This window comes from Tympanuchus pallidicinctus, unplaced genomic scaffold, assembly GCF_026119805.1.
Source record: "Tympanuchus pallidicinctus isolate F22 unplaced genomic scaffold, pur_lepc_1.0 scaffold5, whole genome shotgun sequence".
In the NCBI taxonomy this organism is placed as follows: Eukaryota; Metazoa; Chordata; class Aves; order Galliformes; family Phasianidae; genus Tympanuchus; species Tympanuchus pallidicinctus.
In genome coordinates, this window is record NW_026294769.1 from 25,409,368 (window position 1) to 25,424,268 (window position 14,901).

Below are 14,901 nucleotides of genomic sequence, written 5' to 3' on the forward strand. Positions count from 1 at the left end.
TCGGTCATTCTTACAGCTTCCTTCAGGCCACATCCACCTGCTCCACCATGGGCTCCTCCACAGCCACTGGGATCTTCGGCACGGTATCCATTGGCTGCAGGGAGAGAGCCTGCTTTACTATGATCTTCTACAGAGCAAAGAGGTTGCAGAGAACTCCTGCTCCAGTGCCTGGAACACCTCCTTCCTCTCCTTTTTCAGTGACCTTAGCGTCTGTCCAGCTGTTCATCTCATGGTTTTTCATCATTCCTCCCTCTCACAGCTGGTGCAGTGTGCCTTTTGGTCTTTCCTTAGGTACATTTCCAGAAGTACCACTAGCACTGCTGATTGGCTCAATTTGGAACACCGGCAGGACTATTTTAAAGCATCTGAGACCAGCTTTGTTGAGCCCCTAGTCTCTCCACTTTGAGACCACTCTGCTACCAAAGCCTTGCTGTATTGGGTTTATTTTATACTCTCCTAAACTAATAAGATTCCAGTTCTCTCCCAAGAAGGAAAAACTGTTCAGTGGTCAAGCTCTGTGAAACTGTCACTGAAGCTGAGCACAGGATGTACTCACCAGGCAGAAGCATCCTAGATTCACACCACACTAACATGCTATTGCTCCTTATGCACAAGTTAATTTTGGATTAGACAAATCTAATATTTCACAAAATCAAATGAATATCTTTATGCAGTCAAAATGGGTACCATTGTAGCTGCAGGTAAATAACTGCAGAGAGTCTTTCCTTAGGTCATTTCCGTGAGCCTTTTATTTAGTGGCAACTCCTACCAGCTGTTTCCTAATCCCCTCCCTCTCCCGTACTATATAGTGTGCAATCTTCTGCAACTTTGGTAAAAGACGGAGGAGGGCATTCCTTCTGTGTGAAAGGAAACATTTTTGCATGGCTTCTCTGAGGCCAGAAAGTGAGTCAGCAGTAGAGAAGTTCAGAGCCACATAACAGCATCCAGTTACTTCACTACTGCGTCCAGCATTTGGGAATATTCTGCAGCAGACCATGGATCCATTAACAATCATGATCATTTCTGGAATAAATTATTCTGGAAATCAATAGAGACAACATCCAAAGCCACAATTTAACTTTATTCATGGACATTTATGCATTTCCTCAAAATTGGCACCATATATCAGAAAATATTGCCATCACTCACATCATTCTCACCCATCTCAGTTTCCATAGCAAGTTAAACTACCGTGTTCTAGTTTTGAAATGGTAAAATATTATCTTTTCCTTTAGCAAAACATCAATTCTCATGTTCATAAATATTTTATGGCAAAGTATAGAAAGTAGTGATAATAGTGATAAATGTTAAACCCCACAAGGATTATTACTATAACTGAAGTACACTGTTAATTATGTTAATACCTCCAGTAACGAAGCATTAAGTTCAAACTCCTTTGTGCTTTGACTTTAAACTTTAATTAAAGAAGTTTGTGCCTTTAGTTCAAGTTCTACCTCTCTAAGAAGTATGCTGAAATGATTCAGAGTTATAATTCTAGTCCATTACAAACAATCATATGTTCACATTTAGAATTACCAACACTTCCTAAATAGTTAATGCCTACCTCCCTACTGTGCTGAAAAAGCTTCCAGCCCAAAGTCCTGTTTTCCTTTCTTTAACCCCTCCCTTTCCTACAGATAAGGGTTTGGGGTATTTCCTACAGCATATCCCTAATGCTCTAAGGAATTTAGACCCTGCCTTATCCCCTCCCCCAGGCAGAAGAATCTGTACTCCTATTTCTCTTGAAAGAATAGGAAAGTGCAAGAAAGCAACGACTCTGTGAGTTTGTGAAAGGAAGGAAATTAAGTAGTAAGTTATACACACACAGAAAAGCTATTAGATCCTTCATCCTAGTCATGAAAAGAGCAGCTTTGTTTTGCCTGCAGAGCATGAGCAGTGCCTGAGTCAACAAGATCCAGTACTTCAGTGAAAATTCCTTTTTTGGTAACTACAGAGTATGACTTGGTGCATTGTTAGTAAGTGATGCAAAGCAACAGGGAAAGAGGGTCAGGGCGAGCAACGAGGGAAAAAACATGTTTCATGCTTTTGAAATTTTAGTGTTACCAGCTTTGCCTGCAACAGTAACAAGTGCAGATTAACAGGGCTCTGGGAAAGAAAAAAAAAATAATAAATAAAAACACCAAGTAGAAAAGCTAGAGAAGTGTTTTTCCCTGCTGTGTACCACACACAGCTCAAGTAAAAGCTACACATCTTAAGCAAGCTGTTTAAAAAGAAAAAAAAAACAAACAACAAAACCAACAACCCTCAAACTGGCTCCAACTCAGGAAAACAAACTCCTCTGGGTTTGACCAGAAGCCAAAACTTTATCTCTGGAGAACAGTTGGTACAGCAGCAAATATCTTCTAAATACTAAATCTGTGGCAAAATCCAGATTCAGAAACAATGGAGTAATTCCACAAACTCCAAACTTTCCAAGACACTTCTCCCACCCTGAGAAAATATCAGTCAAGCTACTTTCTTCAGCTGTTTGCATTTGAACCACAGTGGAGATTGCAGCTCACATGACCTTCAGCAACTCAAGCATTAAGTGTTAGCCTGCCAGAGAAACAGCTGCTTAAAAACATTGCAAATTCATGTTGAGTTAGCCTTTTAGTCCTACAGTAACACCATTGGAAACTACGGAGTGTTAGCTTTGTGATAACTGCCTCTGGCTTTAGGAGGACAGAATTTGAGATCGACATGGTTCAGACTTGCAAAAGCCTTCAAATTGTAGAAAGTTTAAGAAGCAGATGAATGCAATATTGAACTATGCAAGTATATTGTTTGCTTTTTTCCTACATTGATGCTTCCACCATTAGCAATGTATATATTCCTAGAAAGTTTTCTACATGTAATGTAATGTTTGAGGTGGGCTCGTTTAAATGCAATAAATGGTCCTTAAAAGCTGAAAGAGTCCCTGCACTACATCAGCTAAGCGCAGTTTCTTGATAGGGGGTAGAAAAATTCCAACATTTACCACAGTAACAATCATGGTAGAAGTAGGGGAAAGAACAATATAGATAAAGTCTTCATTTTAACATAATCTCTCTCGCATCACCTGCTGAGTAGTCTGTTTTCTCCTGAAGGAAACCTAACAGTGTTGCAAGGTGCAGACATTCTTCCATGGGAAAAAATGAGTAAAATAAACCAGTCCACCTCTTGCCTGGAGCTGCATGCCTCACCACCCCTCTTTCCTCCAGCAAATATTCAGAAGCGTATGGGAAACAACAAATTGGGGGAAAAAAAAGCCACAAAGTTTCTTCCTTAGCTGTCTACTCATTTGTAAACCATTACTGAAGAGACAGGTAGAGACTTAGCAGACTTATGTCTATTAGTCCTTAAGATCGATTTTAGGCTGCTTTTCACACAACACTGATTTGAAGGATGCAGCTCCAGCTGGCTAAAAATCAGATCCATAAAAGGCAGGCAAAAAAAAGCATATGAAAGTGAACCTGGCAGATAAATGTGAGCAATACTTCCACATACTAGTAACATTTGAAGTAAAGAGATCCAGCTTACAGATAAAATGGATTCCACCAAACATGATGCTTGGTCATCTCAATCCATCTATTCTTCTTTTAGCACATCAGGTTTTCCTCCAACTAATCAGTGCAGTTGATGTATGTGGTTAAAGGACTTTTGTCTCTGCAGAAGCAAGGCAAGCACCCTGGAGCTTATGTCAGTCCTTCCACTCCTACCTTTTTTTCTTCCCTGTCACCACAGTTTCTCTTCCTGAGTGGCACTTGCAATCAGGATATTTACCTGCATGTTATCTCCTTAATGGCTTTCAGTCTTAATAATGTAACTTATTAAAATTCATCATAAGAAAGCAAATAAAAACCTCAGAAGCCACAACTATGAACAACAGGAGTTGAACATTCCCCCTTCAACAACAGTGTCTGTATTTTGTCACAACTGCCTACCACTACTTGTTTTCCCATTTGCCTTCACAGTCAAGGAGATCCTTTCCAAAAACCAGTCTGTTCACTAAACTGTATAAAGCTTTTCAGACAATTATATCCGAAGGTTAAAAACTTTTTCCTTTAATATAGTTTGTATTAGAGACTAACACTGCAAATACCCAGTTTTGAGTATATGTTACACAGTAGGTAAGGTCCTGCTGCTCCCCCCCAACGCAGGGGCATCAAAATCCAACATTTCAAGTGCAGCTTGGAATGTAGTGTTATCTATATGCATAGCTGAAGAGCAAAAATTACAGAATTGAAGGTTTAACCCCTGAAGGAATCTTCAGAAGGTTTTCAGTAAGCCATATGGATGGATCTATGACAAGTTATTCAATGCATTAGGGCAGAGTGGAACATCACACATAGTAAAAAAAAAAAAAACATGCTTTTCAACTGGTAAAAACTATATTAGCCAGAACTTCCTATAGACTTGAAGAACAACACAAGTAGTTATACAGAACATTTACTTGTTTTAAGGGAAATAAGGCTAAATTTTAAGCTTCTGCATAGTAATTGTGCTTTGTTGAATGAGACTTCATGACAGTATTGTCACTGAACCAGTTGTATTGTATATTCCCATTACTTGAAAAAGAAAATAAGTACACTTCAGCTTTATGTACCCAGTGCCAGCTGGACTCTAACACCAGCAGTGTTAAGGATAAAACAAAAAAAAAGAAAAAAAGAAAAGGACAGCCCTGTCTGTTCAAAAGGCAAGTAGACAGCCACAAAGAAAACAAACCGTGTTTTGATCAGCACAAGGAAATGATCCACAAAGCACATGTTTCCAAATAATCTTATTTTCCACCGAGTTGCTGGGGTAAAAATCTGCCCCTCTCTTCTTTTTTTGCCCAGTCATTAGGCACCCATCCTTTTGCTGTGTTAAGAGCCCACGAACACCAAACACTTATTTTACAACTAAGGCCTATAAGCATTCCCAAACGGGGAAAAAAAAAAATGTTAGTTCACCTTAGTGGATATTTCCCTACTAAAACATCATTACATTCAAATTTGGGCAAGAGATCATCCTTAAACAAAAGGATCCAATATCAGAAGTGCTGCTGTGGTCTCTACTTGTGCTGTGCTCTTGTACAAGTGGCATCTTCATCATATTCACCCATCAAATGCAACATGTATGTTCCAGTATAGAGGAGAAACTGTCCAGTTATTTGTGCCATGTGGGATATCATCTGAAGCACCTTCCTACAAGAAAAGCCATTTGTTAATTAAAAAAAAAAGTCAACAGGGAAACACATTCCAAAGCTCTCCCATCCCCCGCACCTTAAGGATGAATTAGACACATTTAAGAATTCTCTTATTCCTCTTCAATTCTGAGAAGTCCATACATTCCATGGGCACTGACTGACAGAAAATTATTCATGTGTTGTAGACTTGGGCAGAACCAGAAAACACATTTAACAAATCAGTCTGTCATCCTGTTAGGCCGTCTGGAAAACCATCACTCAAACTACCAGAGCACCACAGAAAATTTAACTATGCCTGAAAGCCCAGCAGCATTCCTGCAGCATGTATGAATGCTTACCTTCAGGCCAGGAAGTAAGAACACTGTGTGCACCCCAAAGCTACAGATCAGACTTTATTAGCACTGAAGCTGAGCAATTGCATTACACTGAGTGCCCAACAGCAAAACAAGTGAAGCCAGCCAAGTTTACGCTGTCCAAACTGCAAATATTAAGAATTCTGTTCACAGCTGTGTCAGTTTTAACACATGAAGAATCAGCACGCAGATGTATCACAAGGTGGAATCTGTACAGATCCATAAATTGAGACCAGGCAAGTATCAGAAGTTTACAATACAGACTATGGATCTCCACAGGATATCTAAGGAATGGAGATAATCATATCTGAGTGTTCATTTATTCAATTTCATTGTATTTTTTTTTACCTTTCAGTCTCCACGAAACAATGGGGATAGTGCTGAGAAAGATATTTAAGCCTTGAAAGTAGGCCCTCAAACATGTGAGGCTGAAGCACTGGGGAAATGGCATACAAAAATCAGAACTACATCAAAATTGGAAGGGGATCAGTTTCTGAAATTGAAAAATTTCAGAATTTTCAGAAAATTGAAAAAAAAAAAAAGAACTAGTTTCTGAAAATGAAACTAGTGTCTCCTAGATTCCCCTTCTAGGGGATCAAGGGTGGAAGATTTTCTGAATTCCTATGTAAACAAGCAAGGGGGTTCACAATTGCAGTTTACTTCTCTTTTGGGCTCTAGCAGAGAACATAAAAGTTATCTTATAAATTCAGGGTTGTTTGTTTTTTTTCCCCTCAGTGTGCTAAAAGGTTTACAGTCCAAATCTAATGCTTCAAAACTGTCGATTACTCTGTGCACACAGAGTCTAGGAATCCTTTACAGCACAGCATACCCTTTCCTATGCTTCCCACAGATATGCCACATTGATATGTCCTTCCCTTCACAAGACAGTGCATGCCAAAGGGCCACACAGTCACAAAGAAAGCTGCACCTGGTGCCAAGCTTTGAGCAGCTGCAGTGTGTCACTTGTACTTGAGACCAGTTGTCACTTAAGCCATGGAGGAAGTTATTTGTTGAACTGGACATTTGATCCTTTAGTTGGACAAGACAGGAGAAACTCTTAAGGGAAATGGACTAAATGGATCTGGCAGGTTTTGAGCCTCTCCCACCAATGAATAACTGCAGTATTTTAAAGTTGTTTCTCCTCACACTCCACAGGTGGGCTCAGAGGGAGCGCAGAGTTAGCTATTTAGAACTCATTAGCAGAGAATACACCGAGAATTGAACACCACGTGTCCCCCATTTAAATGGCAAGTTGAGAGAGACTGCCTCACTGTAGTATTTGAGAGCACCCCAGGTTCTTTCCTCCCCCTGCTCTTTGCTAGCGGACTGTTTTCCCATTGTCACACTGGCACTTCCCCTTCCACTCTTTGTAACATAACAGTGTTCTAGAAGAATTTCAGAGCTATTTCAGCTGTTTGCCAGCACTGTTTCTTTCTCACCAGCTGCACTGTGTTGGAAGCAAGGCAGAACTGTCACTTAAAATTCTCTTTGACAGTGCAAGTTCTAGTGCTGACACTCATCTCCATAACAGCCAGAAATCAGGAGTTTGTTCTGGCTCAAGAGACTGACAAACACAGGAACTGCAGGAGTGCAGCTGTTTGAAGGTAGGTATTTGCTTTAAAGAGACTAGTAAGACAGTACTGTACACGAGTATAGTGTACAGCTGCACAGTCACTGCTGTAGTCTCATCTACAGTTACACAGGACTATAGCCTGAACGAAGCAAGGATTGCCTAGGCAGAGTGACAGAGGTCTGAGGCATGGAACGAGATCAGCATTACAGTGCTTAATATCTGCATCAATGAGTCTAGAGACTATTTGAAGACTTCATAGTAAAGATACGTTGTTTAGGTCAAGTAAAAACTTTGCTTACAGGTATGTAATCTACTCTGTACAAAGTAGATCTGGTCCTCGAGTAAGAGAATGCAGTAATTACAGTCTTGCATCTCAATCAGATTGGAATGAGTCAAGTAGGGAAATTAAGGGCTGCTGCTTTAACAGCTGTCAAAAATCAAAGTACAGTATCTCTGTGAAGGAGTCTAAACTCAAGAAGTTTTCTTCATTTGGGGCAGCTGGTTTTGACATGGCACTGACTTTCACAGTTGAAAGCAGTAGGCAGGACAAGGTGCTGTCATTCTGCACTTGCATGAAATGGTGTTTCCAAACAGCCTGTTTTACCAAACCTACAATTCACTACAGCTCGGTCCTGTAGAAGTCAGTGGTCCTTGCTAGGCTTCTCAGAGGTGAATTTGGCAGCCAGATTTAATACCTCTGCCACCAGTGAGCTTTCTTCAGCACACTGTATTCCTTAAACAAGCCAAAGGAATCTGGGGAAATCCTCCAAGGAAAAGAGCATAGCTATACAGGACAGCTATTGAAGGAAGACTGGTTGGATGTAAGAATTAATAAAAAAAAAACAAAGTCTATAAATATACTGGCTTCATAGAACTGATAAGCAAACAGATGTTACATTAATGCCTATGCCTGATCAGTGATGGAAGCATACTTACCGCAATATACTTTTCGCTCCCATACACTTGATGTCATAGGACACTGAGTAGATCTCATAGAAGGTTGCCTTCACATTTAAGCAGCCAATAAAATCCTTAGGGTTCAGCTTGTAGAGATCAAACGTGATGTTAGCTACTCCCATTTTCTTCTTTTGTCTTGCAGGGACAATTCCATTTCTTGTCTAATATGAAGAAGGAGACAGATCATACCATACTTCAAGGAACTATAGAAAGACAGTTGTTAATGGTGCAGTTCTTTGGAGGCAGCTCACTCACTGCAGTCTTTGGAGTTAGTCTAAACAATCAGGACACTAAATTAACAGGATGTTAGGTCCTTTCATTTAGGACAAAACACAGTACTGATCAGCAACCTTGGAGATGCTACAAAGAGTACATGTTTCTCAGGTAAAGTAAAAACTTTGCTTCTTGCAAAAACTGTCAAGTTCTCATTTCAAATCCTGGCTCAAAACACTTTTCCTTCTTGCTAAAGAATGACAGTAAGAGGGGATCACTACAGATTAGGCCTAGGTTTTAATACTGAATTTATGAGGAAAAAGGAGTATGAAAAGTCATTTTCAACTTGAAATTGACCTTCTTGCAGTCCTTTTTCAAGATTGGGCCATTTGCTTCAATAAGAAAAATAGTCAGCAAGACCCATATTTATAGAGACATCTAGTGGATACATGGGTTACTCTGCTCAGCACATTTGATTCAAGGTTCATATCCTAGCAGCTGCCAATCTGCCTTATGATTGCCATATGAAGCAATAAGGTTGTGCAAGACTGGAGCTTTTTATACTTGTCACCCAGCGCTCAAATAGCACCACGATAAGTTAGTCCAAGTTAAACACTATGGTACATCATTAGCCAGCGATTTTATGCCTGATTTATTTTTGATAGCCTCTGAGCTCCCAACTCCAGCAACTGGAACCCCATCAACAAAAGTTTTGTACACACAGTTGATAGCATATGTTCATCTCCCATTAGCAAACAACATCTGGATAAAGCATGACAGAGTTGGTGCTACCCTCCAAATGACACCTGAAGAGAGGCAGCACTTACACTTGTCCTGCTGCCATGCCAAGCAGGACATAAGGCAAAAGAGCAAGGTGGAGTCACATCCTGGTTACAATCCCTTTTTTGGACCCTTGGTGCTCAAGACCAAATGTGCAGGTTGATAATTCAGTGAGACACCTTAGGGAAGCTGCCCACAACCTGCCCACACTGCAAAAGCCCAAACAGTGGGGCCACACGATTGAGCTATGCGTGTACAAACAAATAGCAGGCCTGCCTATAATTGACTTAGCTCTGCACCTGGTAGAAGAAATTCTGACACTAGCTTTCTAGTAACAACTATTTCACTGAAGACACTAAGGAGTTTGATCATCTTATCAATGTACAGGTAAACTACACTCCTTCACTGAACTGGACAGAGAGCACACTATTAGAAAACCAAAGCTAGGCAATTTTAATAGCTCTTAAAATATGTCAAAGTATAAAGACTAATGTTAGGTTCTGATGACAACATTTAGCTATTTGCAAGATTAAATTCAGGCATTTTTCTAATCTTCACTAAGTTACTATTGCAAACAAGGCAAAACTTGTCTTATACTGCTTAATTTGGGCATTTTCCTGTCTAAAATAAACTTAAAAGACAGTATTTTTAGCTTAAGGCAATGGAAGTCCTTATTTCTTGTGTTACAGGACATCTCAAGAACTGTTATTCCTGGAGCTCCGTAAAAATAAGAGCTTTCACCTTTTTTTTTTTTTTTTCCCCCCAGTTGTAACATGTCAGTTCATGGCAGATCCTTGTCAACAATTTATGTCCAAGCAAGAGACAACAAATGGAGTGACTAACAGGGAATTGGTACCTTCCCTTCTTTAGGGAATGTTTTCTTCCTCTTCTCTCCTATTCCCAAGAACTTCAGAGCAATTGACCTCTTCCCATACACTTCTGTTCAAGTAGGAGGGAGACAGGGAGCACTTACTTGTGTCCATTTCTGTCCTTTCTCTAGAACCATGAAGTGTGTGTTATCACCCAGGGATTGAAAGAACTCTTCTGTGTCCACAACTGTGCCATCTTCTTCCAAAACCAGAGTAATTGTGCTAGCAGCTATAAGGAAGGCTTCCAAAGTCTGCAAAAAACAGCAGATGATAGAATTCAAATGGCAGTTCCATCAATAGGATTTTTTACCACGCTTTAATACTTAGACTGCTTATCTGCTGCATTCTCCTGAACTTCCCCTCTAGTGACATTCAGAAGAACACAGTTTTGTGGGTTGCCTTCCTGGGATACTGTACTTCAGTATAAATTTCAGCCAGAGTGGGAATGTTTGCTGTACCTTGCTGATGAGTTCTTGCAGGCTGCTTGCAACAATTCCTTTCCGGCTGCTTCTGGAGGCATTTGATACACGGAAAGGTCTCCCTGCAGGCATGAGGGGAGGGAACAGGGTCTGTTTTGTTGCTGCTCCCACAGATACCAAAGATCTAAGATAAATAAAAATTCAGGGTAGTTATAAAAATACGTCAAGTACTGTGAGAAGGACGACTGTTGAGTTCAGTACATAAGCACATTAAACAAGTAATTCAGAGGTCACGGCACACTTGCAGAGCTTGCTCTCAAAAGCAAATACTACATAACCCTATAGGAAGCTGTCTCTGAATACTCTCTTGCCAGTGACATTGGAAAACCCTTCTCCAATGAAAACCATCTCAAGCAGATGTGGGCCAAGTTGCTGCTCAGTTCAGCTGACGTCAAGAGGTTTTAACACTATAGCGAATTAGAAAGGCAGTGGCTCTTACTGAATTCAGCCATAGACATCACTCTACTTACCTTCAAGACAAACACTCGGAGGGTACACAAGACTAATTTTGACTGTGCATTAAGATGAGAGTTTCCTTTATGAAAACTGAACATATTAGCCATATTCAAAACACAGAGGTGGAATTCAAGCGGAACTTTCTGATAGCTACACTTGATTTGCAAATTGCAAAAGTGTTTATAAATACCCACAGAACTTCATTTAGCTTTGAAAATATCATAATAAGGCTTATTCACACCCTAGCATATCAAAGGAAGTCAAAGGCAATGAAGATCAAAGAAACTGGGAGCCTGCTCCAGTGCTGAGAGGCTTAAAGAACTGAAACGGAATGCCAAAAACCACCACCTGGAAGACTGATTTCCAGCAGTCATGCCTTTTCCACATCTCTTACGTGGTCTTTCGACAGACTTTCAGGATACACAGAAAGTCACTTTGGTGACTAGCTAGTGAGAGCTTCACTCATTAACTTTTTCCTGCTCTCATTCTGAACCATTGTTTCACAAGTCTTTGGGATATTACTTTTCTGGAAGTTGCTGTTACCTATCTTTTGGGCTGGTGAGTTTCAGTCCCACATTTCAGTGACGTGCACACTAAGGTGTTTCTTTTCCTAAAAAACTAATAAGCATTACTGGAGCTCTCATTTATTTTTAAAGGAGGGTGATGTTCAAGTGTTATTTCAAGCTGAACCTAATAGCCTCTAGGTAGTACTGTCTGAGCTCTGTCTCCTCTGGCTTTCACCAAATATACACATGGCATAACAGAGGGGGTATGTGTGAACACTCAGTGAACGTTGTAGAAACCAGATTAAAAAGCTAAGTGTTTCCCTCCTGGAGGAGGACAAGATGACAACATAGCATTGATGACAGCATTAACTACCTCTCCACAGAAGAAAAATGTGCTAGTACAGGGTGTGTGTTAATCTCTACACTTGACTCCATGAGCAGTTCCCCAGTCACCCTGTCAGGCTGCAAGTAGTTCCCAACCTGAATCACTCCAATCTACTCCTTGAGTATGAAGGGCGTCCATCTACCTCCGCATCGCTGGGCACCTACATGCTGGAAGTGCAATACTCAAGATTCAAGACACAGCACTTTCAGAGCTACCACAGCCTATCCCCTCTCCACACATACGAGAACTCTTGCGTAAATAGTCACTTGAGTAATATATATATAGCAATACTACCAAGTTGTGTTTTTTATGTGAATATCAGTCCTGTTCTCTTTCATTACTTAAGCCTTGTTATTATTCGTAGAAGACAAAGCATAAGGAAAGAAGTCAAATCACGTATCCTGATGCAGAAGCAGTAGCACTGGGGACACAACTTGAGGACTTGAGATCTTTCGGGAGCAAGGGTTCATCTCAGGCACCAGCAAAGCCAAATACGTGCCATGCTTGTAGATCTGAAGAGCCTTCCTCTGGGCTAAAGAACCACACATGACCTCACACTGCTGTCTAATTCTACCAGAGGAAAGAAGGAGAAAAAAAAAAAAAAGGCTTGTAAATCAGGACTTATTTTTAGCTCCAGATTGCCACCTCACAGCAATCCAGGACTCGGGTAGCTCCTTTGAGGCTGATGCTGTTTCACCCATGTGCTCCAGCATTATCCAGTTGGCCCTAGCTCAAGAGGGACCTGCAGATGCTGCCCCAAGCACTCAGTGCAGCACCAGGGCTGATGAGACAGATTAATTTGCTTTTTTTTTTTTTCCTTGGAGGCAAAGCCAGGGATTAAAGCCTGCCCTGAGCCCTGGACACTAATTTCACTTGTTATCTCTACTTGCAATATATCTCATATGTTTGTCTAAGAACATGGTGCAATGGTCTTTGGGAACGTTGCACAACATGCAGGGCTTCAGAATACGGCACAGTATGATTTGTAGGTTAGAGTTCACAGACAAATGACGGTGACAACAACAACAAAGCCAAGAAAAAAAAAAAAAAAAAAAAAAGCCAGAAATCAGAGAGCAGACTTTGACTTCTGTCAGATCACAGTCGCTTCCTCTGCTAAAACCTAAGATCCCAGAAGAGGGTCTATTCCCAGGGGCGCTCGTGAGGCACACCGCCGGACCTCCCCCCACGCAGCACACCTGAAATGCGAACACAGACACGGCACCGCCGCCGTGCTGTCAGCCGGTACGAGCTATAAACACACGTGCAGAGAAAGCGGCCGCACGCAACCGCGAGCCCGGCACCGACTCCCATCCCGGGCCAGCAGGACGCGGCCCCGGTCGCACACGCTCACTCACCTCAGCACCGAGCCCACGCAGTCCCGCGCCACCTCCATGGCCCAACCCGGCCGTGCCGCGAGGCAGCGCCCGCCGCCACACTTAAGCGGGAGCGGAGCTGCTCCGCCCCTCCGCCCGGCCCAGGGGCGGCCCCGGCAGGGACGGGAGCGCGGGTCGCGCTGAGTCCCGCTGGTTTGGCAGCCGTAGCGTTGGTCCGGCGTACCGGTAGGTGCGAGGCAAAGTGCCGGAGATGGAAGGTGTTTTTTGTTAAGGCTTACTTAAAAAAAGATTGGGAGCGATTTCTTGTTTCGTGTACAACTGATTGGCAGCTAATAGAGCAACAGCAGGAGCCAATCTCATTTGAAGCCTTTAAGCATTAGAGCAAATCAGCAGATTAAACTGCTTCAGCTTCTGATTTTAGAGCCTAGGAATAAGCTTACAGCTTGGATTAATGTGTGTAGTGGCTTCAGAGGAGGCGTTTAGCCTTCCTGGGGCCAAGGAGCAGCAACTTGTGGTTACAGAGCAGGTTCAAGTGCACTATTTCCTTTTTACATTGGCCTCTGGGCCAACATAAGGTATTTCTCAGCTCAAAACCACACAGATAAAACAGCATGGGAGCCCCAGGGCTGGCGCTGCACGGCGCACTGATGCAGGGCTAGCAGCTCCCTGTTACTGCCCATCAGAGGTGACAACCCAGAGGTCTCCAGGTCCTAGGTTACAGCTGGCTCACCCAGTGGCCAGGATCGCTCTCTGGCCCAGCCTGTGCAGTACAGAAGAACCATATTTCCTCACAGCACAGAAACCATAATTTCTCACAGAAGAACTCACTGTATTTCCTCACTTTCTGGTCTTCTTTCAGCACTCAGCCAGACCTGGCTGGATGTCCTCAAACCTCAGCATTGGAACCCTTATCAGCTCTAAAACAAACCTGTTAACCTAGGGCAAATAATCCGCTTTGCTTGTTTTAGTTGTTCTTTTGAAGCTTGTCTTTCCAACTCAGAAGGAGTAAACTTCCCACTGCCCCAAGTAACAAAGCTCAGACCAACAGCCTTCCCACTATGAACTGAGCTCAGGCTTTCATTTCTTCCTATTCAGGCCACTTAAGGCTTACAGGTGTGAGGGTATCCTTCTCCATGTTAACCCCTTCTTTTCCTGTGCTCTAATACATGTTGCTCAGATTAGGTACTAGGAGGAAATTCTCTACTCAGAGGGCAGTGAAGCATTGGCACAGCTGCCCAGAAAAGCTGTGGTGCCCCATTCCTGGAGGTGCTCAAGGCCAGGTAGGACGAGGACCTGGGCAGCTGAGCTGGTGATCCTTGGCACAACCAAAATTGTTTGTGCAGAGTGGGGCATTTATGAGGTGTTGTGTTTTTTTGTTTGTTTGTTTGTTTCCAGTACCCCTAAACAAGCAGCAATAACACCATCAAATGGGAAAAATCATTGTCATGGGAGCTGGGCTCCTCAGCACTGAGGTATCTTGGAGCACCAGCAAGGACATCATCATACAGATAAGATCCAAAGCATGTGCAATGCTAATTATATAGCGAAAATGTTTCTGATGAATGTTGTCTATAAACAACGGCAGCAGGTACTGTAGATTGTCCTGACTGTCTCTCCTAGATAGGCAGTGGAAGGATTTACTCCATATGGAGTACCTCCAGTGGGGCAGGTTCTGATTCTATGATTTGATTTGCCTCGTTGGAGAAAAATCTCAGTATGCGATGCTATGGTTTCTGGTGGGCTATAAAGAGGGCTTCCACTGCATTGTTACCAGTGCTTCCAGAGGGCTGGATGTTATTTACTTTTTTAATTAAGCACAGGAGTTTTAC

At 42.1% G+C, this 14,901-nt stretch overlaps 1 protein-coding gene across 1 annotated transcript; it reads right to left on the minus strand.

Annotated features, from left to right (window-relative positions):
- Nucleotides 1-1,060: 1,060 nt before the first annotated feature.
- On the minus strand, nt 1,061-13,231 carry CIDEA (cell death inducing DFFA like effector a). Its single transcript, XM_052704066.1, has 5 exons — nt 13,094-13,231; nt 10,371-10,515; nt 10,017-10,163; nt 8,030-8,211; nt 1,061-5,165 (listed from the first exon to the last, which is right to left on the minus strand). Exons 1-5 carry the CDS (start codon nt 13,129-13,131, stop codon nt 5,033-5,035), a joined length of 645 nt encoding a protein of 214 aa, XP_052560026.1. The 5' UTR covers nt 13,132-13,231; the 3' UTR covers nt 1,061-5,032.
- Nucleotides 13,232-14,901: the final 1,670 nt, after the last annotated feature.

Bases quoted from the DNA above. Each gene is read 5' to 3' on its own strand.
- CIDEA (XM_052704066.1), bottom strand. From the start codon at position 13,131: ATGGAGGTGGCGCGGGACTGCGTGGGCTCGGTGCTGAG. The intron at 10,164-10,370 runs GTACAGCAAACA...TGTTTTTTGCAG, and splicing joins TGCAAGAACTCATCAGCAAG to ACTTTGGAAGCCTTCCTTAT. The intron at 8,212-10,016 runs GTAAGTGCTCCC...TCTTCATATTAG, and splicing joins AAGGACAGAAATGGACACAA to ACAAGAAATGGAATTGTCCC.